Raw genomic sequence first — 21,744 nt, 5'->3', positions numbered from 1 at the left:
ACACACTCTTAAGCATGTTAAACAATCTTCACACGCAGCTCAGTATTCTTAAATCAATAACATCATAATTGGATCCTCTTATGGCAGTTGTATCTGTTAGCACAATAGAAAATAAATAAGAAAAGACACTACCACATAAGTCACTTTCAGCAACATTAACATAGCAACACTTTTAAAACTGTTGCAATAGTATATATAAGGCAACAGAAAGGTTACGGTTAAAAACCGTTGCAAAGAAATTAATAAAATTAAGAAATTTATAACATAAGATATAAGACAGCATATATGGAAAACTGTTGCATTAGCTATAAAAAATACAACAGTTTCACGGAATCTAGCAACACTTTTAAACTGCTGTCTTTTCTACATCATACCTAATTATATTTTTAATTTTTTGTTCACTTTCTTTCATAGTATTTTAATATTTGTAAAAAAAAAAATTTACAAAATCTACTCAGTATTTGTTTTATCTCTTTTTTCTCCATTTATCAAGCATGATATGCAAAAGAACATATTCACTGATTTTTAACACTACACCACAAATTTTTTTAGCAACAATTTATAAGAGAATGGTTTATAATTACTCCCTTATTTCTCTATTTTAAAGTTAATTGTGTTCTATTTCAAAAAAAAGTTAACGGTTTTCTAGGGGCATTTGGTAATCTTTAAATGGTAAAAAATTAAAAATAAAAACATTGGGCAAGTAAATACGACTTTGAAAACTCTTGATTTTTTTTCTTTCTTCTCTAAGTTTTTTTTGCCAAATCTCTCTTCTCTAAGTAATTACTGATTTAGCATCCTCGTCAACATCATCACCTTCCTCCGTCTTTCATATTATCTGATACTGCTCGCGGTTCATCTTGTTCGACAGTTGAACCAGGTAATTAACGCATAATTAGAAATTAATCTTGATTTTAGTATTTTTTGTCAAAAATCGCTTGCTTTCAAATTTCACTTTGGAGCTTTTTCATTTCAATTAGTTTTCATTTTAGGTTTTAATAGATTGAGCTTGATTTGGATTTTATTTTAGGTTTTCATTTTGATTTTGATTTTTATATTGGATGACCTAGTTTAATCCACTAAGCCCGATGTCTGCACTATTGCCAGTTCCAAATAATTATTTTCTTATGTAGAAGTTGAGTTGCTTAAAGTCTTCTAATGGTCACTCAATACTTTTGTGATAAAATTAAACCACAAATTTCAGTGATACAGCTTAAAAAGAAATTAATCTAGTGAAATATGGATGATGAACTTTTGTCTCACTTATGGTAGCATGTATACCCCTTTTGGCATAGAATGTTTATGAATTGACATAAAATGTTCAGTTCAACATTTTTGTTCACAATGTGCCTTTGGTTGTTTGAAGTTTATTCAATGTATGTGGTAACACTTGGTTTTGGTAAAATCTTAAACTCTGGAATTGGGAAAGCGTGGTTGTTTTCTGCCATGTCTGTTTAGGCATGGTGTTTCTGTCCATATCCTCGTCTATATTATTATTGTTTTTTTTAAGTAATGTTTTTTTCCCTTTCAAAAATAGTTCCTCAAATGCAAACCATTTGCTTGTGATCCTTCAATTTTAATGATTCATTTTTTTTGTAAAATGAAAAACTGAGATAATTCTTTGAAATCTATGCTAGGTTTATTAATCGAGAGAGCATAGACTTCTCATATGCTCAAAGTGTGCAAGCCGTTCAGGTACCATTTCTTCTTTAGTTCATTGGTAGGTTATATTATAATTTATAAACATAGCAGTTCAACTTCTAACATTGATTTATGCATTACGGTTTACGATGATGTTGTTGCATCTAGAGTTTGAAGTTATTTAGCAGATTAAAACAGTAGGATATCAGATTTGGATAAAACACTTAGAATAGTTATAGCTTATAGGCCTTTGTTTTGTCATTCAAATGTTATGGCGGATTATCACACTCATTCTTCAATTCCTTAATAATGGATTTGCAGAATCGAAACATGAAGGTGGTTTAGTCTACTGATGCAAAACTTAGGCTTAAATGGACTCCTGAGTTGAGTATCTATATATGATCTTATCATTAAACTATAAAAAAATGGCAAGCTTCTAATTCTTTTGGACATTGACAGAGGCAACGCCAAAGATTGTGTTGAGGATGATGGGTATTATTGGACTAACTTTGTACCATTTAAAGAGTCATTTACAGGTTTAAATGATTGGATCAATCCTCCTTGCTTTTACCAATTTAGGCAATGTAAATTTTTTGATGCAGATTACAAAGAGATACAAAGTACTCAAGGCGAATCTAAAGCACGCATTGCTGAGGGAATCCGAAATCCAATCAACGAGTAATGCTTAAAAATTATGCGTTTTAATTGTTATTATAAAAGAAAAGCTCTTAGACTGATAAAAATTGAATGTGTTGTGGTGTTGAACAGAAGCTTTCAGATTGCTCAGCCTCTTGAAATGAAAAAGGAAGTGCAGAGAAAACTTCATGAACAGATTGAGGTAGGATTAGTTAAGTAAGAAACTTAATTTCATTAAGGAATGAAGAATACCAATCCAATTAAGTATGTAATTCTCTGGCGTAGAGACATTTACAGCTGAGAATATAAGAACAAGGAAAATACTTATTTTAATGTTCCTTGATGATGAATTACCAGATTAATATCATAATGATAACTCTTTTGAGCCATTAACTGTTTTAGGGATTTATCTCAAAGAATTATGAGACTTTTATATCTAAATTAGTAGGCCTCTTTCCATCTCCTATTAATTCAAAACCAGAGACCTTAGTTTTGTTATTCTTATTTGACTCATACTTGCTTAATTTGCTAGATATTTGACTTATACTTGCTTAAAGCAAAGGGAAACATGATCCATTAAAGTACGGAATGCATCTCATTTTCAGGTTCAAGTGGTTGGCTTGCTTTGCAGAATTCCTGAGAAATAAAGCAGGCATGAACTGCGATGGAGAGTTGCTGTCGGCGGTAGTGCCTTTGCTAGTAAAAATAGAACCAATTCACATTCTAGAGGAAAATCTAAATGAGATAGCCAACTAAACAGATGATCTACTGGAGGTACATATAACATAGATACTGCATTGTTACATGATCTGACTCTTGTTGTCGGATACTTAGTTCAGCAGTAGCTTTGAACTTGTTACTTTTTAGTCAGTAGTCATTCCATCTATTCATTGAACATATGAATTCAATTTTCTAAATAGCATTCCTTACAGTTTTATGCAATGTTAATAATTGTTAGTAGTGATTTGTTTTCAGTGCCATGATTATGTATCTTATTAGTGCAGGTGAACTTTTTAACCAAGCTGGTGGCTCTAAAACCTGGGAAGACTGGTTAAGAAATGATAAAAAATGTAATGCTAGGAAAAGATGACGGAGCTGAAGATACCGCGAGTAAAGAGGAAAACACTAGGGGTGAAAGTAATTCAAACGGACAGCTCTTTCAGTTAAGTACTTGTTCTTTTGCACATTTCTCTCATTATATATTCTGTTTGTATATTCTGAATATTATCTTTTATGTGATTTTGTAGGATTTCATGAAGATATTTGTGGAAAATGATTCTGTAGCAGAAAAGACATTCAATGTTTTGTGATTTTGAATATCGTTATTTTTGATGGAATATTTTCCATTTTTTAATTTTGGTGAATATTTTTTTTGTGATGTAATGGATGGAATAGATGGAATTTGTTGCGATATAATGGATGGAATATTTTCGTGATGTAATGGATAAAATATTTTCCGTTTTGTAATGTAGTGGGTGGAATCGTTGCCTTATAAAAATAAGTGTTGCTTAAAGTACTATATAAATTGTTGCCTTATAAAAAGTGTTGTCTAAAGTATTATATAAATCGCTGCCTTATAAAAATAAGTGTTACCTAAAGTACTATACAAATTGTTGCCTTATGAAAATAAATGTTGCCTAAAGTACTATACAAATCGTTGCCTTAAGAAAATAAATGTTGCCTAAAATGCATTACAAAACTGTTACAGTAGATGTTTGAGTCCGTTGCTTTTGTTAAAAATTGCAGCGATTTTATTTCTATTACAATAGTATAAAAAAACTGTTGCAATAGCTATCAAAACCTATTGTAGCGGCCGCAAATGTAGCTGATTGAAAAGCGTTGCAATAGACCTAAGGCAACAATTTTTGTACATACAGCAACACTTGTCTGGTGTTGCTGAAAGTGACTTATGTGGTAGTGAGAGAAAAAACAATCACATAAGATTTTACGGGATTCGATCAATGTGACACCAAGGATAGAGAGAGAATTTTATTCTATATATTTGTAGTGAGTTTACAATAAGGTTATTATCACTAGTATTTATAATGAACCTTTAAGATACAATTTAAGTTCTAATCCATTAAAAAATTAGACTTCTAATCTTAATTTTAATAGAAAACCAATTAGCAAATATGAATCATAACTCAATAGTATCTTCAACAGATTCACACTTGTTTGAATTTGAAGTTTCTGAAACAGTAAAATGATTTAGTATAGAATAACCAAAAGAATACTTATCATTAAGTTAGTTAGTCTATATATACTTGTATTTTTATTCTCTGCATTATATACTACTTGCATACAATATGATTTTGGTATCTCTCATGTTCCACCATTTTTCTTACGTATGGACACACCAATTTCATGTGTTTTGGACAATAAAATTTTACTATTACAGACACAATTCTAATACATGCATCTTTTTCCTTTTGAAAATTCATTTATATCAATGATCATTTACCAGAACATTGCAGATAAACGCAAGAGGAGAACCATCTCATTCACAAAGGTTAGAATATAAAACATGCTCTTGATAAGGAGAAATAGTCCATAATCTTACGTGTCGAACTAGATTATACAAGAATTTCTCCTAGCTACGGCATCCACCTTGTTCGCTGGTCAATACACAAAATAAAAGTAACATTGAGTAACTCATCTAAATGAGATTGAATATCATCAATCAAAATCAAAATAAAATCAGAAACTTCATTGTGATGTTCCCTAACACTAGTAATCAACTCCGTAGAATCAGTGTCAACTTAGTGCCTCCTTTACACCTTTGGCCATGTTTGGTTCATGGAATAGGTGCGGAATGGAATAGCTATTCCGTATAGAATGAAAATTCTTTACTTTGGTTCACGGAATAGGTATTCCACGGAATTGCTATTCCATGATTTTGTGGAATAAGTACTCCTCTCAAAAACTAAAGAATGGCTATTCCATTTTTTATGGAATGACTATTCTATTCCATATTATTCAATTCCATGAACCAAACATAGCCTATAGCCTATAGGCTATAGCTTTTGCAAGTCGAGCTTTATGGAAAATCTTCATATATAATGAAAACATAAATTTCAAACCAATGCAATTTAGGTGAATTCAAACAAGAAAAAATAATTTTTTTGAGTTGAAATAAATTTTATTCCCTATTAATTAGAATAAAAGGATTTGTTTTTTTTGAACAAATTAGAACAAATTATCAAATACTCTGCGGCTATCGGATAAAAGATTCACCAGCAGTAGTCAATTGTCTAGCTAAGTTACAAACTGACCGGTCAGGATTTTTTTGCATTGGTAATCTGAGCTAGAGATCAAAATTTGGAGGCAATTGTAGAATCTGATCCAATACGGCGGACATGAATTTGTTGCGGCGGAAGATAATATTTGATTTCTAATTCTTCGAGCATCGTCTTGAGAGCAAAAACAAAGTCACTCCTTCGGCCGCTCTTCACTGGCCAGTCTTGAAAGTTGATTGTTTGTGAACAATACACAGCCATTTTTAATTTGTTCACATTCTCTATTTCTTTCACCACAAATCCATGCCCAGCGTACCAGTGTTGGGGATTGTTTTCCAGGTACCTATAGGCAAATCAAGAAATTAAAATTTACGTCATATAGATAAAAATCTTGTCATATAGATAAAAATTAAAATTTACGTCACCTCTGCATAAATTGGGCTCAAAATTAATCGCGTATGCATACATTTCAACTTGAAATTTATTAGGTAAATTATGTATACGTAATAAGTTTTCAGATAAACAAAAAAATAAAAGTCGGTTGCCATGTAAACATTTTTCGTCAGAAACCTTCCGTAAAAATAAATTTAAAATTTCATAACCAAAATGAAATAAGAGATAATATAAATACCCTGAAAATTAATTATTCCATAAAAGGTAGAATGAACTTACTGCTTGATTTTATCTTTGAGCAGTCCAATTTTCTCCATTGAAGTTGCAAAATCAATAGAAAATTCAATAGCTTCGCCCATGTCAGGGCTTCTGTAAAAATTGGAGACCGGCTTCTTAGCCAAAACAGCATTCGGATAGTATACCTTTTCATTATCAAGCTTCAAAAAAACTGTCGTTAAGATGTTCATTTCCTCCACCAACAACTGTCAGAATTTCAAATCAAACAGAGTCCGTCAAGGTATGTATAATCTCTCTATCTGAAAACTAAATCAATTTAAACAACTAAAAAATCAAATAAAATGACATACGATCGCTCCATCGACAACACAACGATCACCAACGTCGAATGGATGTGTCACGAAAACAAACATTAGAGCTTCAAATACGGTTGTACATGTATTTTTCATCATAAAGGCGATCACTAGAAGTTGTGTGGCGATGTACCAAAGCGATTTTGAATCTGCAATTTCAAGCAACAGAATCCAAATAAAAGTAGTCACAATTATCAGAACTCCCAACACAACTTTGTTCAGCTGTTTCACTGCAGTCTTGGTATCACATAAAGCATGTGCAAGTGCTTTCCGACCGTTGTAAACCTTGACCTGATAAAACAAGAACATAATCACTTATTTGGAGTTATGATGCGCATAAACTTATGTTAGAATTTGAAAATATTTAAAAGATAAAATGATTTTTTCTATCATTTTGATGATCTATCAATTTTACAAATTAGGATAATTTTATCCATATTTTAATTCAATCAAAGTTGTAGAGTTTCTTTTTCCTACTTGGACCAATCAAACAAATACATACAAGCAAATCATGTTGGACTAGATACGTTTTGGATATATTTGTTCCAATTTAGAAATTGACGGATTCAATCTTTCAGGGACATATATTTGACAAAATCATCAGCGTTTACAGATAGAAAAAAATCTTTTTGCCTATTCTAAATACGTTTCATCGCATACATTAACATTTCAATTTTAATATAATGTAGAAATGTATAGAAGCATAGTTAAATAAAAAAAAATAGGCGGAATATAACGAAGGGAAGTGCAACTAAATAATCTTACTGGAAAAATGAGAGTAAAAAACAAAAAGAAAAAAGGAAAGAAGAATAGTAGTGGTACGTAGGAGAAATTTTTAAGTAGACCCAGTCCACCACGTCATCCGTGGACTAAGCCTATCGCATAATGACACGTCATTAAAATGATGACAATCTTGTAATATTACTATTCAAATATGTAAATAAGTAATAAACGAATTCACAAGATTGCCATCATTTTAATGATGTGTCATTATGTGATAGGCTAGTCCACGAATGATGTGGTGGACTAAGTCTACCTAAGAATCTCTCGGTACGTAGGGTATGGGATGGATGAAGCGATTTTTTCTTTTGCGAGACATAGTTTATCATGCGAGTTTATAAACTTTCTATGATTGTATGACTTGCTTAATGAGTTAAATAATTTTTATATCAATTAATATGACATTTATTGTTTAATCCAATTATATCACATGTTATATATGTTAGAGGAAAATTCACATTAACTTGTAATAATTTTGACATAAAAAAGCACAATCAATACTCATAGTTGGAGCTAAGAAAAATGGAATAATTACCACCCAATTTGTGAGAGATTTCCTCTCAATTTGTCCATTCTCAGAAGGTTCAAAGAGTGGGAAAACAAGATCCACCTCTTCCCTAATCATAAACCTTAGAAGGTCCTCTTCATCAATGTACCTATTTAAAAATCAAACACAGAATTATAAGTACAGAAACATAGTAATCAATCATTCAGAATAATAAATTTTACTTACTTCGAACCAGGCTTAGCAACATTATTGAAAATATGATATGCAGCAGCAATCGCCTCCATCTCATTGTGAATCTCACTATCATAAGTTTTTTTATTCCTTCCATTAACACTCTCTTCCAATGCATCAGAAAGTGTACACAGCCTCGAATTAGTGATTGCATCCACCAAAGCTTTCATAGTACCAGCTGAAACTTTTTCTTGCTTCATTGTATACAGTTTCTCCATATCAATCACTTTTTTCTCGTTCTTTTTACTTCTTTTCGTGCTCCGAAAACTGAGTTGACCCGTGCTAGTCGATTTTCCAATTTTCTCGGCCTCTTCTATAAGCGGAGGCCCTGAAAGTGTCTGCAAAACGTACTGGTGAAAGATGGATTCTTGAATTCTGTCGAAGAACGTGTTTACGTGAAAACTACAGGCTAAAGTCTTTAATAATAAAGTCTTGATCATCCACAAAAATGATCCGATGAGAAGCGAAGCAAGAGTCCAAGTTACGCAGTGTAGAAACTTTTTAGCTTTCTTGGATCTTTCAGTTTTGCAATCAAATAAAAGTCCCCAAGCAAGAAGATTCAAACCGATCCAAACGAACACTTGAACACTCTTTTTCAATCCGTAAACGAAATATAGAACTTTTTTTCGCAGTAAATAATTCCTTTCGATCAAGAAAACAATGAAATTCATAAACCAAGTAGTAACCATCATTCCAGAGAAAATTACCAGCACAAGAACACACCATTTCCAAAGCTCTAAGCCCCAGATCATATATTCCTTCATTTTCTCAACTTTCAAGCTCACCACCAATAAACTCAAGAGGCTAAGAAATACAATCCACTGCATAACAGCTTTAAAACCTAGTTTCTTTTTCTTTTCTTTGAAAGATCGAACTTTCTTGACAACATCCTCCACGTCATCGTCATCGTCATGGTCATGTACATGACCAGACAGTCCTAGAGCTGTTTTATGAGCGATGGAGTTTGTCCGAATAACAGAATAACCAGATTTGCTATTATGTGATCCTCTGCTCAATGACCTCCTCATAGACGAATTTCTTGAAATGTGCTCTTCAATATTAGCTAAATTATCCTCTTCCAGTATAGAAGCATCAACAAGAAGTGGCTGTTCTCCAAATCTTGATCTAGGTTTCGAATACATTGACCTAGCCAGAGACCTTCTTCGCGTGAGAGTTTCACCAGAAACTGGAATTTTTGGGGGCTTACCGGGGCTCGGGCCGCACCTCGGACTCATTTTTGCTAACTCACAAGCTGAGTCACTCAGGTAACCATCGCCTGGGACTGTTATCAGCAGTTCTCTAGGGGCTGTTCTATTCTCTGACATGCTTCTTTCAAAGATGTAAACAGAACTAGAAAATGAAAAGCAAGAGCTCAGTGATGGTAGTGTTTAAGTGACTGGGGAAATATAAATCACGTGCTAATGCATAATAAAATAAACAAGATTACAAGAGCCATTTTGTTTTTCTTGAAGAAGATGTGTAAAGGGAGCAGCGAGTATCTTTGGGTATCGGTGCCTGTATCTTGAAATCGTGTGCCAACTTGTTGGTAGGTTCAGAGATCCATCCATGAATCCTCTTATATATTTGTATTTTTCTTGAGCGGGCTTTTCCAGGGGGGGAGTAAATAATGTAGGTTTTAATATTGTTTAAATCTAAACTTTTATGGGTAATTAATTTTGATTGTCACTGAATTTTTTATTTTTTTTATTTCAGTGACAATTTTCTTTTTAGTATTTTCTGGCTAAAAGTACTTAGATGGCCATTGGATTTTACTAGTGTTTTTTTGAAAATTTATCACAAAAAAGTAATTTTAATTTGGAAAAGAGATTTTAGGCCACATTATTATTTAGATTCAAAATTTTTGTTTTTTCTATCAATTATGTTCAAACTTTTTAATTATTACAATTGTGTCCAATCTGAATCTTTATTGAGAGAATTTCTTACACTATACTATTTTCTATTTTATTTATAATTTTACATTTTTTTGTCCTTACTTTTGTAATCTTTTTTAATTTCACAAATACTTTTTTCACTTTTAAATGATTTATTTTCTTTTTTTATAGATTTTTTTATGGTGTTTTTTTTTAATTTTTTATCGTGTTTTTAGTATAACGTATGGTATATTATAGTGCATCTATTGTGTTTTTTACTGTAACTATGATGTTTTAATAGTGTAATAATAGTGTATCTACGGTGTATTTTTAGTGTATACCACAAAACACTACAAATACACCATAAAAACATCAGAAATACACTATAATTACAACAGAAATAAACTATAACGTAAATACATGATTAAAATACTACAAATACACTATAAATTAATTAATTTTGACAAAATCAATAGCATCAAAATAAAGAACAAATCTATAAAATAAAAAAAGACGAAATAATTATAAACATAAAAATAAGATCTACAATAATCTCTTTAAAAAAATCTAATTTATCACAAAAAACCTAAAAAATTACAAAATATCTAAAAACGACGTCGAGGAATCCATCGAAAGAAACACGGCGCGGGAAAATCATTAGAAGAATCGCGACGATGAAAATCAACCGAAAAACGAGACAGTAAAAAAAATACGACGGAAAATTTACCGGAAGACATGTGACGATGAGATGGAAGAAAGCGACAATCGAAAAAGAAGAAGACAAAAAGAAAAAATTTGATAGAGAGAGAAGTTAAAAAGAACAGAGAAATTTAATAGGGAGAGAAAACTAGAGAGAAAGAGAGAATTTATATGGAGAGAGAAAGAGTGTTGTGGTTATAGGAATCAAATGACCTTAGAAAGGTATTTTTAATATTATATTTTAAATAAAAATAGAGAGAAAATTTATGAAAAAATAGGTAAAAAAGTTTAAATATGTGTTAAAATGAAGTATTTTGAAAATAATTCATTTTTGTGTCAATTACCACCAAAATTTAAAATTTTATTTTATAAATCTAAATTTTTACATTTTTTTCATCTATTGCACTAAACATTCATATTAATTCTTTCAGAAGTGAGACAAAAATTTGAAATTTAGTCGTAATTGATAAAAAATATTAATTTAAATTTAAAAATAAAATTCAAAATTTTGATCACAATTGTAGAAAAATTTCAAATTAGACATAATCGTAAAAATTAAAAAAATTAATTATAATTGATAAAGGATGAAAGTTTGTACTTTATTAAATGGCCTAATTACTTAAAAACCACCCACGTTATTTTTTTTTCATTTATATCCTAATTTAGGAAAAAAAAACCGTTTGTACCTTTTTTGGGTTTTCATATTCACCTCTATCCTAAAATTAAAATTTTTGACATTTGAATTAATGTAAGGATAAAAACATTAAAATCAATTAAATAGAAAGGTTATGTTATACCTTTTTTTTATTTGAAAAAATATTTAAAAACTTTCAAATAAGTTTTAATAATTAATTAATTTCATTAATTTTACTGAAAAAGTAAAAAACGTTTCCAACCTATCCGATTGACGAACTCACTGTGACCCACTGGAGTACGAGCGGCTGCCGCTCCTTCACATAAATAGAGAAGGAGCGAGCTGCTTCTTCTCAGATATAGAAAAGGAGCTGCTGCCAGCTCTTTCTCCATATTTGGGAAGGAGCGAGCAACTCTTTCTCTATCTGAGAATGAGAAGGAGCTGTTGCTCCTTCTCTGATGGACCTGCTCCTGGAGAAGATCTATCGGCGAGACGGACTGCGACGATTTAATTTTATATTAATTTTTTACAATTTTTAATTTAAAAAATTATTGATAATTAATAAAAAAGTATAATTTTTTTTATTTTTTTTGAAAAAAATGGTGTTTTTCAACTATTAATAACATTAGCGTCTAATTAGAATATAGGTTAAAAATGAAAAATTAATTTAAATTTTTTTCTAAATCTTTCTTCTCATTTCCCTAATAACTGATTGTATAAATTCTAAATTTTTCATGAACCGGATCTAGGTAAAAAAATTTCTTTGGTGTAGAGGTGAAGCATCAAAATCCCAAAAAGAGTACAAACGGTTTTTTTTACGTCGGGATACAAATGAAAAAAAAATTAACGTGGGTGGTTTTTAAATAATTAGACTTATCAAATTCTTGGAATAACCAGTTCATCAAAGCAGTCAAATATTGTCCAATTCAATTTACAAATGAGTGGTCAAGATTTTATTGCAACGGTAACCTGAGCCATATATGTCAAAATTGAAGCAAAATAAACAAAAAGAGACTACATTTACAGCTTGATCAAAATTTGGAGGCAATTGCAGCATCTGATCCAATATGGCGGACGTGAATTTGTTGTGGCGGAAGATAATATTTGATTTCTAATTCTTCCAGCATCGTCTTGAGTGCAAAAACAAAGTCACTCCTCCGGCCGCTCTTCACCGGCCAGTCTTGAAAGTTGATAGTTTGAGAACAATATATAGCCATTTTTAATTTGTTCACATTCTCTATTTCTTTCACCACAAATCCATGTCCAGCATACCAATGTTGGGGATTGTTTTCCAGATATCTACAGGCAAATCAAAACACCATCAAACTTAAAATAAAAATAAAATATTCAATTTACTGATAAAAGATGAATAACTAATTTTCAAAGTATTTAATTTAACTCGATTTTAATTTAGACATTTGATTATAGCTTGGTTTTCCTTGAAAACTTTTTATGTATGCATACATTTTAACATATTTTATTAGTCCAAATTATGTATACATGACAAATTTTCATGCAATAAAAAAAAGAAGCGAAACCCGATTACCGCATAAGCATTTTTGGTCGGTTTGATATTAAAATTTTATAATCGAAATGAAAGGAATCAAATTTTATCACCATAATGAAATAAGACTATAATATAGAGTGAACTTACTGCTTGATTTTTTCTTTGAGCAATCCAATCTTCTCCATTGAAGTAGCAAAATCAATTGAGAATTCAATAGCTTCGCCCATATCAGGGCTTCTGTAAAAATTGGAGATCGGCTTCGTAGCCAAAACAGCATTGGGATAGTATACCTTTTCATTATCAAGCTTCAAGAAAACCGTCGTTAAGATGTTCATTTCCTCCACCAACAGCTTCATAATTTTAAATCAAACAGAATACTTAATTGATTTAAACATCTAAAGTATAAAATCAAATTAATTACTAGTTGAAGGAACATACAATCATGCCATCAACAACACAACGATCACCGACGTCAAAGGGATGCGCCACGAAAACAAACATTAGAGCTTCAAATACGGTTGTACATGTTTTCTTCATCATAAAGGCGATCACTAGAAGTTGTGTGACGATGTACCAAAGTGATTTTGAATCTGCAATTTCAAGTAACAGTATCCAAATAAAAATTGTCACAGCTATCAGAACTCCCAATACAACTTTGTTCAGCTGTTTCACTGCAGTCTTGGTATCACATAAAGCATGTGCAAGTGCTTTCCGACCATTGTAAACCTTAACCTGTCAAAACAATAACATAATCACTCACATGGAATGGAGCTATAATACACATACACTTCATTTCATTAATGTTTATGTATATCGGAAATATTTTGAAAATGAAAACTTATTAGATTACGAAAATATTTTAAAATACCATTTCACCTCAACTATTAGCATTTTATTTTCAGTGCAACCTAGTGTGGTACCCACCAAGGCCTGTCCCTCTTAGGCCGGACTTGAATAGTTATTATTTAACTCAAGCCTAGTCAGAGCCCATAACTAATAGACCTATTTTTTTTTTCTATGAACAGACTTGGACTTTTATAAATTTTTGTAGGAAAGTTTAGCAAAATACCTAAAAAAACTAAAAATATCTGCAAAATTTAACTCAAAAACTGAAAGTTTGCAAATGTACCTAAAAATTTAAATATTTATTTTTTATTCTGCAGTTTTAAAAGTTTCAAAAAACACAACTTCAAACTGTTTTCAAAAACAGTTTCAAAAACAGTTTCGAATAGAGTTTCAAACAGTTTCAAAAAAACACAATTTGAAATTGTTTTATAAACCGTTTCAAAAACAGTTTTTAATGGAAATTCAAACGGTTTGTAATGATTTCTTAAAAAAATAATTTGAAACCGTTTTAAAAAACAGTTTCTATTTTAGTTTCAAAAGGTTTTAAAAAGTTTATAACTTGACATTTTTAAAACTGTTTATAATACAGTTTCAAAAAAAAAACGGAGTATTTTTATAAATTTTCAGAGTAAAAAAGTAAATTTTTGGAAAAAAGATAAAAAATAAAATTTTAAAAGCGGAATATTTTTGCAAATATTTTTAAAATTAGAGTCTTTTCTGTAAATTCCTCTTTTTTGAATTCTAATGTAAATAAAAAAAGTCCTACTGAAATCCGTATAAATATAATGTGTGGGCCAGATTTGGATGGTATATATGAGATCTGAACCGAATTTAGACTGGGCCTGGATTTACATCTAAAGAGTCAAGCCCGGTTGATTCTGGTACGAAATAGCGCAAACTTGACCCATGAACATGTGTAATGCAATATATATAGATGTAGAGGGAAAAATTTCTTATTTAAACCCACTTTATTTTGAATGATTATCAAAAAAGCATAATAAACTCATAATGGAGGTAAGAAAAATGAGAAATTACCACCCAGTCTGTGAGAGATTTTCTGTCAATTTGTCCATTCTCAGATGCTTCAAACAGTGGAAAAACAAGATCCACCTCTTCACTAATCATAAACCTATGGAAGTCCTCTTCATCAATGTATCTATTAACCAAAACAGCAGAAATTTATATCATCGAAAAACCGAACAGAGAATTATAAGAACAGAAACATAGTAATCATTTAAAGAAATAGATTACTTACTTCGAACCAGGCTTAGCAACATTATTGAAAATATGATACGCAGCAGCAATCGCCTCCATCTCGTTATGAATCTCATTATCATAAGCTCTTGTATTTCCATTAACACTCTCTTCCAATGCATCAGAAAGTGTACAGAGTCTTGAATTTGTTATTGCATCTACCAAAGTTTTCATAGTCCCAGCTGAAACTTTTTCTTGCTTCATTGTATAGAGTTTCTCCATATCAATCACTTTTTTCTCATTCTTTTTACCCTTTTTCGAACTTCTGAGACTGAGTTGACCCGTGCTGGTTGATTTTCCAACTTTCTCGGCTTCCTCTATCACTGGAGGTCCTGAAAGAGTCTGCAAAACATACTGATGAAAGATTGATTCTTGAATTCTGTCGAAGAACGTGTTTACATGAAAACTACAGGCTAAAATCTTTAATAATAGAGTCTTGATCATCCACAAAAATGATCCGATAAGAAGCGCAGCAAGAGTCCAAGTTACGCAGTGCAGAAACTTTTTAGCTTTCTTGGATCTCTCAGTTTCGCAATCAAATAAAAGTCCCCAAGCAAGAAGAACCAAACCGATCCAAACAAACACTTGAACACTCTTTTTCAATCCGTAAACGAAATAAAGAACTTTTTTTCGCAGTAAATAATTCCTTTCGATCAAGAAAACAACAAAATTCATAAACCAAGTAGTAACCATCATTCCTGAGAAAATTACCAGGACAAGAACGCACCATTTCCAAAGCTCTAAGCCCCAGATCATATATTCCTTCATTTTCTGAACTTTCAAGCTTGCCACCAAGCAACCCAAAAGGCTAAGAAATACAATCCACTGCAGAACAACTTTAAAACCTAGTTTCTTCTTCTTTTCTTTTAAAGATTGAACTCTCTTGACAACATCCTCCACGTCATCGTCATCGTCATGGTCATGTACATGACCAGACAATCCTAGAGCTGTTCTATGAGCGATGGAGTTTGTCCGAATAGCAGAATAACCAGATTTGCTATTATGTGATCCTCTACTCAGTGACCTCCTCATAGACGAATTTCTTGAAATGTGTTCTTGAATATTAGCTAAATTATCTTCTTCCAGTACAGAAGCATCAACAAGAAGTGGCTGTTCACCAAATCTTGATCTTGGTTTTGAATACATTGACCTTGCGAGAGACCTTCTTCGAGTGAGAGTCTCATCAGAAACTGGGATTTTCGGGGGCTTACCGGGACCCGGGCCGCACCTCGGACTCATTTTTGTTAACTCAGTAGTTGAGTCACTTAGATATCCATCGCCTGGGACTGTTATCAGCAGCTCTCTAGGGGCTGTTGTCTTCTCTGCCATGCTTCTTTCAAAGGAGCAAATTCAGAACTAGAGCTAATCAGTGATATATGGTGATGATGTTTAAGTGAGTAGGAGATGTAAATTAATATGCAAGTTCAGTGATTCAGAGTGTTTAATATTCGAGTAGAATATATACATCACATGTTAATTCATAATAAAATAAAAAAGTTTGGTTTTCTTGAAGAAGATGAGTAGAGGGAGCAGCGAGTATCTTTCGGTATGGGTATTTTGAAATTGTGTGCCAGTTTGTTGGTACGCTGAGAGATCCATCCATGAAACCTCTTACTTATTTGTATTTTTCCTGAGCGGGTTTTTCCAGGGATGGGAATGGGAGTAATAATGTAAGGTTTTAATATTGTTTAAAGAATAAAGGATCATTTCACCCCCTTATTTTTGCACCAAATATTTAAGAAGTTAATTATAGGAAAACCGGACAAAATAATCCAGACCTTTGGTAAACCGTTTTCTGACACAAAAAAGAGTGGGTTTCATAATAAACTCTAATTAATCATAATGAAAACAAATTAAATTATGCATTTTTCAATTTTTTTAATCAATTATAATTAAAGTTTAATTAACCTCAATTAATCTAATTAAACCGTAATAGAACCTAATTATCCATAGATCTAATTAAATCCACTCTAAGTTTAAAGATTAGTTTTTTTTTACTCTAATAAACTCTCTAATTTTAACTCTTTATTATATTTTATCAATAAATATTAATTAATGTTTTTTTAATTTTAATTTTTATATTAAATTAATAGAAATTATATATATTAAAAAGAATATATATTTATTTTGATTTAAAAACTAAATACCAATCGATGAAATATGTAATATAGAGTACGAATTGGCTCTCCACATGTAGAGAGCGAAACTCGCTTTCTTTTCTAAATATACATAATAGTTAGTCCATTAGATTTGTATTTTATTGTTGCAGTCTTTAATTTTAAGAGTTTGACTTTTTTAGAGAGTCCATCATCGGCATGCTCTAATTGACCCTAATTTTATATTTGATAAAGAGTTAATTCCATACAAAAATCACGAACTTTATACGAAGTTTTATTTTAATCACGACTTTTTTAAAAGTTTCCATATAAAATCATGACCTTTCATATTTTTTTTCAAATCTATGACCGATTATTTTCCGGTGTATTTTTACCTTTTATTTTTTTAAAATCAGCCGGATTGCGGTTGCCACATCTGAAAAAATACACTGAAAATTAATTTGTTGATAGATTTGAAAAAAATAAAAGTTCATGGTTTTATATGACAACTTTTAAAAGTCATGATTAAAATAAAACTTCGTATAAAAAATCATGACTTTTTTGTGAAATTAATCCTTTAATAAACTCACTCTCTTTGTTCAAAAATCAAATACCCAAACAAAGCTTTGTCTTTGTGTTTGGGTTCATGCCCAGACAAAACTCAGACGAAGAAATCTGAGTTTGTCAAAAGCTTCGTCTGGGACGGACACTCAAACGAAAATTTCGTTTAGGTATTAATTTTTTTTTGTCTGGATTCGAACCCAGATGAAGAAAATTTTATCTAGGCAAGAACCAAGATAAATTTCTGATGGTGGATTTGCTGTTTTTGGTGGTGGACGACAGAGGAAAATAGAAATCGTTGAGAGGAGGAGAAACGGGGCTACGAAGGAAGAAGAAGGAGAAATTATAGATTTAATGGAAAAGTACAATATAATTCATAATGTTTTTAAAACGATTGATATGATATTGAAACTTGACTTTTTCAATATAGCTAAATGCAAATTCATACACCAACTTTAACCTAATTTGCAATTACAACATAAACTTTTAAACTTGGCAATATCGGTAATAAACTTTGCACTTTTGGCAAATCGATACACCGATATTCTTCTGGGACATTTTAGCTGAGTTGGAAGTCGGAATTGCCACGTAGGCTGACAAGTTGGACAATAAACGGTGTTTCGATTTGCTAAAAAAGTAAAAGTTGATAGTTGTTTTGCCAAAATTTTCAAATTAGTGTTGTAATTGCAAATTACACTAAAATTTGTGATTTCATTTGCAAACGTGCCAAATTACGTAGCAATACTGAAATCCATTGTGTCAGTATATGTGTTTTTTATGGCTTCCAACTCATCAAAATTGTCCCGGAAAATAATTGGTGTGTCGATTTGCCAAAAGTGCAAAATTTATTACCAACATTGTCAAATTTAAAAGTTTATGATGTAATCGCAAATTAGGTTAAAGTTGGTGTATTTGCATTTAACCCTCTTTAATATGAAATGGTAAAGGTCTGAATTTTTTTGTTCGATTTTTTTCACAACCGACTTTTTTGATACTATTTATTATCAATTATATACCTAAGTTTTTTTTTATCTTTTTTATGTTTGTATCCCAGCCTCGTAACTGTGTTGCATTTGTATCCACATTTTTATTTTGATTTAATCACTCAAAATACCTTCACTTTTAAACTTTTTTCAAACGCACCATGACGTTGGAAAATTCTCTCACCTTTAAATTCTATTCCAATTGCAAGCCTGACGTAGGAAAATTTTCTCAAAATCCCCCCACCTTTATATATTTTTTCAATTGGACCCTAAATTGGATATTTTTATCGTTTTGATTTTAAAACGTTATTGGATATAATTTTAGAAATAATAATTTTTTATATTATTAATGATATTAGTGTTTAATTAGAAAATAAATTAAAAATAAAAGATTATTTTAAAAAAAATTCATGTGAAAAGAGGTCAATTTAATACTTTGGGATACAATTGAAAACGAATCTAAAGGTGGGGGAGTTCTGAGAGAATTTTCCAATGTCAGGATGTAATTGAAAAAAAGTTTAAAGGTGGGATTTTTTTGAGTGATAAAGCCTTGTATTTTTATGCAAAAATTACTTATTTTATTTTGTACAGAAGTCACCTTGTTAATAAAAATAGACATATTATTTTGTACAGAAGTCACTGTACTTTTCAAAAATTGCAAAATGGTGACCGAACTTCAAAACGTAACAAATTGGTTACTAAACTTTCAAATATGTGATTTTGAAAGGTTTTTTAGTGTTTTACGGTCAAATTATACATACGTAGTAATCAAATTTTGATTATTTATAACAAATAATATCTTATATTTCATATATACACACAATCAACAAAAAATCGACTTGAAATAATTTTCTTCGGTAACCAAAAATCCTTCTATCTTAACATAACCAAATAGTATAGTAACTAAAATGTTACGTTTTGAAGTTCGGTCACCATTTTGAAACTTTTTAAAAGTACAGTGACCTCCAAAATCAATTACCCCTTCGATTTTAGTCCAAATTTTTAATTTTCAGTTTTGATTGTAGTTATTTGTTTAAATTGGAGCGAAATTATATAAACGATTTTCAAACATGAAGCAATATGAAGAACATAGTTGAATTTTTTCCGCTTCAATTTGACCAAATAGTTACAAATGAAACTGTAAATTGACAAATAGGTTAAAATTGAGAATTTTGAAAGTTTGAAGCATTAACAAAAAAAAAGTGTAGCATTTTTTAATGATTAAGCCGTTATGTCTCACCTTAATAAAAACAGGTATCTGTTATAGTTTTAAATCAATCTCATAACTATTAAGTTTATAAAAAAAATTATACATGTAAATATAAAGTTAAATATATATCAGATAATTAAATTATAAAAATTCACTATGCATGATGTTGTAAGGGTACATATTATGACAATCTATAAGTGTCAAGATTTAATAAAATAATTTCAATTTATAATCAAACAAACTTGACTAAAATAAGTGCCGATGTAAAAATTAAATATTTTTATAATTATAAAAATCATTGAGGACAATTACCAAAATTTATTTAATTATTCTAATATCATCTAATTTTAATTTTTTTTTATAATTTAAGTTTATAATATATACATAGATCTCAGTGCAACATAAAACTTATGGATACGCCAAGTATGTATTCAATTGTAAATATCTAATAATAATTAAAAATACAAAAAAGTAATTAAATACAATTTCAAAATATATTTTAATTAATAATATTTTAAATTTTAATTATTATTAATAAAAGCGGTAAAATTTAAGCTTGTTGAATTATTGGATTTGTTATTAGGATCGATTAGAATTCAATTGAAAAACATAGTTTTTGGATGGGAAAAAATTTAATATGTGATCGGAGTACAAGTTATATAATTCATAAATTTTTATGTTTATAGGGTCTACTTTGCTTGCAGGAGCAGACCCGAATTCTGATGGGATATTGGAAATGTAAGGGTGATTTTATGAAAACTACAAAAGCTCTTAAAATAATCAGATTTGCATATATATACATAAACCACATTCTTTAATATAGAAAATGTGCACTTGCACTATAAAGAAATTAGAACACCGACAATTTTCATTTCTCTATGCTTTTTTTATTGTCACGAAGTTTAAAAGCGTGGCAGATCAAAACCATTAAAAAAACTTATATCAAAATATTTTAATAATATATTTTATTTTTGTTAGATTTAAAGATTGAAATTCCCTCAAATTCATATTAACTTGAATGGGTCATATTTACGATTTTATACCGTTCATTTTAAAATAAACGGTGCAGATTAATTTAATTAATTATCGGTATAGTCATGCTAAATAAATTAGTATCAGTGACATTTTTATAAGTAATTTAGATGGATAAATGAATTTAGCATATGCTAAATTTAGCACATAATATAACGTTGCAATTGAGTTGTACATTTCATTCTAATATTAAGTTTATCATTGTGAAATTGATTTAGCATAAAAATGGAGATATTCTAACAAATTAAATTAGTGGACTCGATCAAACGACTAATTATCCAATTTTAAAATGAGACTCGATCAGATTGTTAGTTTTTAAACAAGACCCAACCGAGTTATCTTATTTTGTTAAAATTAAAGTTCAATTCCCTGAATCTACATTTCATTCAAAAAATTCAAATAAATTTCTAAAAACAGATTACAATTATTTGTAAAAGTTTGATTTACTTATATTTATTTTAAATTACCACATCCATATCCATATTCATATCCATAATAATGATAATAGTAATAATAATAATAATATTAATTTAAATATTTTTATTATTATTTTAATAATAACTAAATGAAAATATTTTTAAAATTATGAGTTGATTTTTTTTTAAAAAAAATAGGATTTTTATATATGTAAATATACCAAAAACAAACAAATGTTTATTTTTGTATATTTAGTTACTTTAATTTTAGTATTTTATTGCTAGTAAATTTTTAATATTGTTAGTGTAGTTTAATACATCGATAGTTTTTTTTTTGCAAAATAAAATAGTAATAAAAAATTTAGAATTTATCTTGTACGACATTAAAAAAAAATTAGTAAATCATCAATGTACTAAAATATACTAAAACTATACTGCCAATTTCACAATTTGATTAACGATAAAATTTATTAAGATTTTACTAATAGTATACACAAAATAAATATTTTTTTCTATTTTAATTAAAAAAACAATCAGTATTGTTATTATTTAAAAAATCAGCTCCTAATTTTACAAACATTATTATTAACATGCTATAATTTTTTTAAGTTGTATGCTTG

The 21,744-nt window shown here is 29.9% G+C and overlaps 3 protein-coding genes across 7 annotated transcripts; 1 reads left to right on the top strand and 2 right to left on the bottom strand.

Annotated features, from left to right (window-relative positions):
* The first annotated feature begins 702 nt into the window (after positions 1-702).
* LOC126670537 (myb family transcription factor PHL8-like) lies at positions 703-3,744 on the top strand. 4 transcript variants are annotated; one of them, XR_007638750.2, is made up of 8 exons: positions 703-880; positions 1,638-1,695; positions 1,963-2,133; positions 2,244-2,319; positions 2,410-2,479; positions 2,883-3,051; positions 3,282-3,439; positions 3,525-3,744. XR_007638750.2 is itself a non-coding variant. In XM_056104468.1 (8 exons), exons 2-6 carry the CDS (start codon positions 1,670-1,672, stop codon positions 2,922-2,924), a joined length of 291 nt encoding a protein of 96 aa, XP_055960443.1. In that variant the 5' UTR covers positions 704-880; positions 1,638-1,669; the 3' UTR covers positions 2,925-3,051; positions 3,282-3,439; positions 3,525-3,744. The 4 variants fall into 4 exon arrangements, 1 of the variants encoding a protein (XP_055960443.1); XM_056104468.1 differs by having other exon boundaries at positions 704-880; positions 2,101-2,177; XR_007638752.2 differs by having other exon boundaries at positions 706-880; positions 2,101-2,133.
* A 1,008-nt stretch (positions 3,745-4,752) lies between these two features.
* On the bottom strand, positions 4,753-9,539 carry LOC126670532 (mechanosensitive ion channel protein 10-like). 2 transcript variants are annotated; one of them, XM_056104464.1, is made up of 6 exons: positions 8,010-9,539; positions 7,812-7,932; positions 6,494-6,787; positions 6,186-6,388; positions 5,550-5,856; positions 4,753-4,892 (listed from the first exon to the last, which is right to left on the bottom strand). In XM_056104464.1, the coding sequence occupies exons 1-5, from the start codon at positions 9,338-9,340 to the stop codon at positions 5,589-5,591; spliced, it is 2,217 nt and encodes a 738-aa protein (XP_055960439.1). In that variant the 5' UTR covers positions 9,341-9,539; the 3' UTR covers positions 4,753-4,892; positions 5,550-5,588. The 2 variants fall into 2 exon arrangements, with proteins under 2 accessions (XP_055960439.1, XP_050220242.1); XM_050364285.2 differs by lacking the exon at positions 4,753-4,892 and having other exon boundaries at positions 5,405-5,856.
* A 2,577-nt stretch (positions 9,540-12,116) lies between these two features.
* LOC126670533 (mechanosensitive ion channel protein 10-like) lies at positions 12,117-16,478 on the bottom strand. The gene is made up of 5 exons (XM_050364286.2): positions 14,828-16,478; positions 14,608-14,728; positions 13,165-13,458; positions 12,874-13,076; positions 12,117-12,518 (listed from the first exon to the last, which is right to left on the bottom strand). Exons 1-5 carry the CDS (start codon positions 16,153-16,155, stop codon positions 12,251-12,253), a joined length of 2,214 nt encoding a protein of 737 aa, XP_050220243.1. The 5' UTR covers positions 16,156-16,478; the 3' UTR covers positions 12,117-12,250.
* Between the last annotated feature and the right edge of the window lie 5,266 nt (positions 16,479-21,744).

Source organism: Mercurialis annua, linkage group LG2 (genome assembly GCF_937616625.2).
Source record: "Mercurialis annua linkage group LG2, ddMerAnnu1.2, whole genome shotgun sequence".
Classification (NCBI taxonomy): Eukaryota; Viridiplantae; Streptophyta; class Magnoliopsida; order Malpighiales; family Euphorbiaceae; genus Mercurialis; species Mercurialis annua.
Note: the sequence above shows the minus strand (reverse complement) of the source record. Positions and strands in the feature narration are given on the sequence as shown.

Bases quoted from the DNA above. Each gene is read 5' to 3' on its own strand.
- LOC126670533 (XM_050364286.2), bottom strand. From the start codon at position 16,155: ATGGCAGAGAAGACAACAGCCCCTAGAGAGCTGCTGATAACAGTCCCA. The intron at 13,459-14,607 runs GTAATTTCTCAT...TTGTTTTGACAG, and splicing joins AATCTCTCACAGACTGGGTG to GTTAAGGTTTACAATGGTCG. The intron at 13,077-13,164 runs GTATGTTCCTTC...AAAATTATGAAG, and splicing joins GTGTTGTTGATGGCATGATT to CTGTTGGTGGAGGAAATGAA.
- LOC126670537 (XM_056104468.1), top strand. From the start codon at position 1,670: ATGCTCAAAGTGTGCAAGCCGTTCAG. The intron at 2,178-2,243 runs GTTTAAATGATT...TTTTTGATGCAG, and splicing joins ATTTAAAGAGTCATTTACAG to ATTACAAAGAGATACAAAGT. The intron at 2,480-2,882 runs GTAGGATTAGTT...TCTCATTTTCAG, and splicing joins AACTTCATGAACAGATTGAG to GTTCAAGTGGTTGGCTTGCT.
- LOC126670532 (XM_056104464.1), bottom strand. From the start codon at position 9,340: ATGTCAGAGAATAGAACAGCCCCTAGAGAACTGCTGATAACAGTCCCA. The intron at 6,389-6,493 runs GTATGTCATTTT...AAATTCTGACAG, and splicing joins GTGTTGTCGATGGAGCGATC to TTGTTGGTGGAGGAAATGAA. The intron at 5,857-6,185 runs GTAAGTTCATTC...ATTTGCCTATAG, and splicing joins CTCAAAGATAAAATCAAGCA to GTACCTGGAAAACAATCCCC.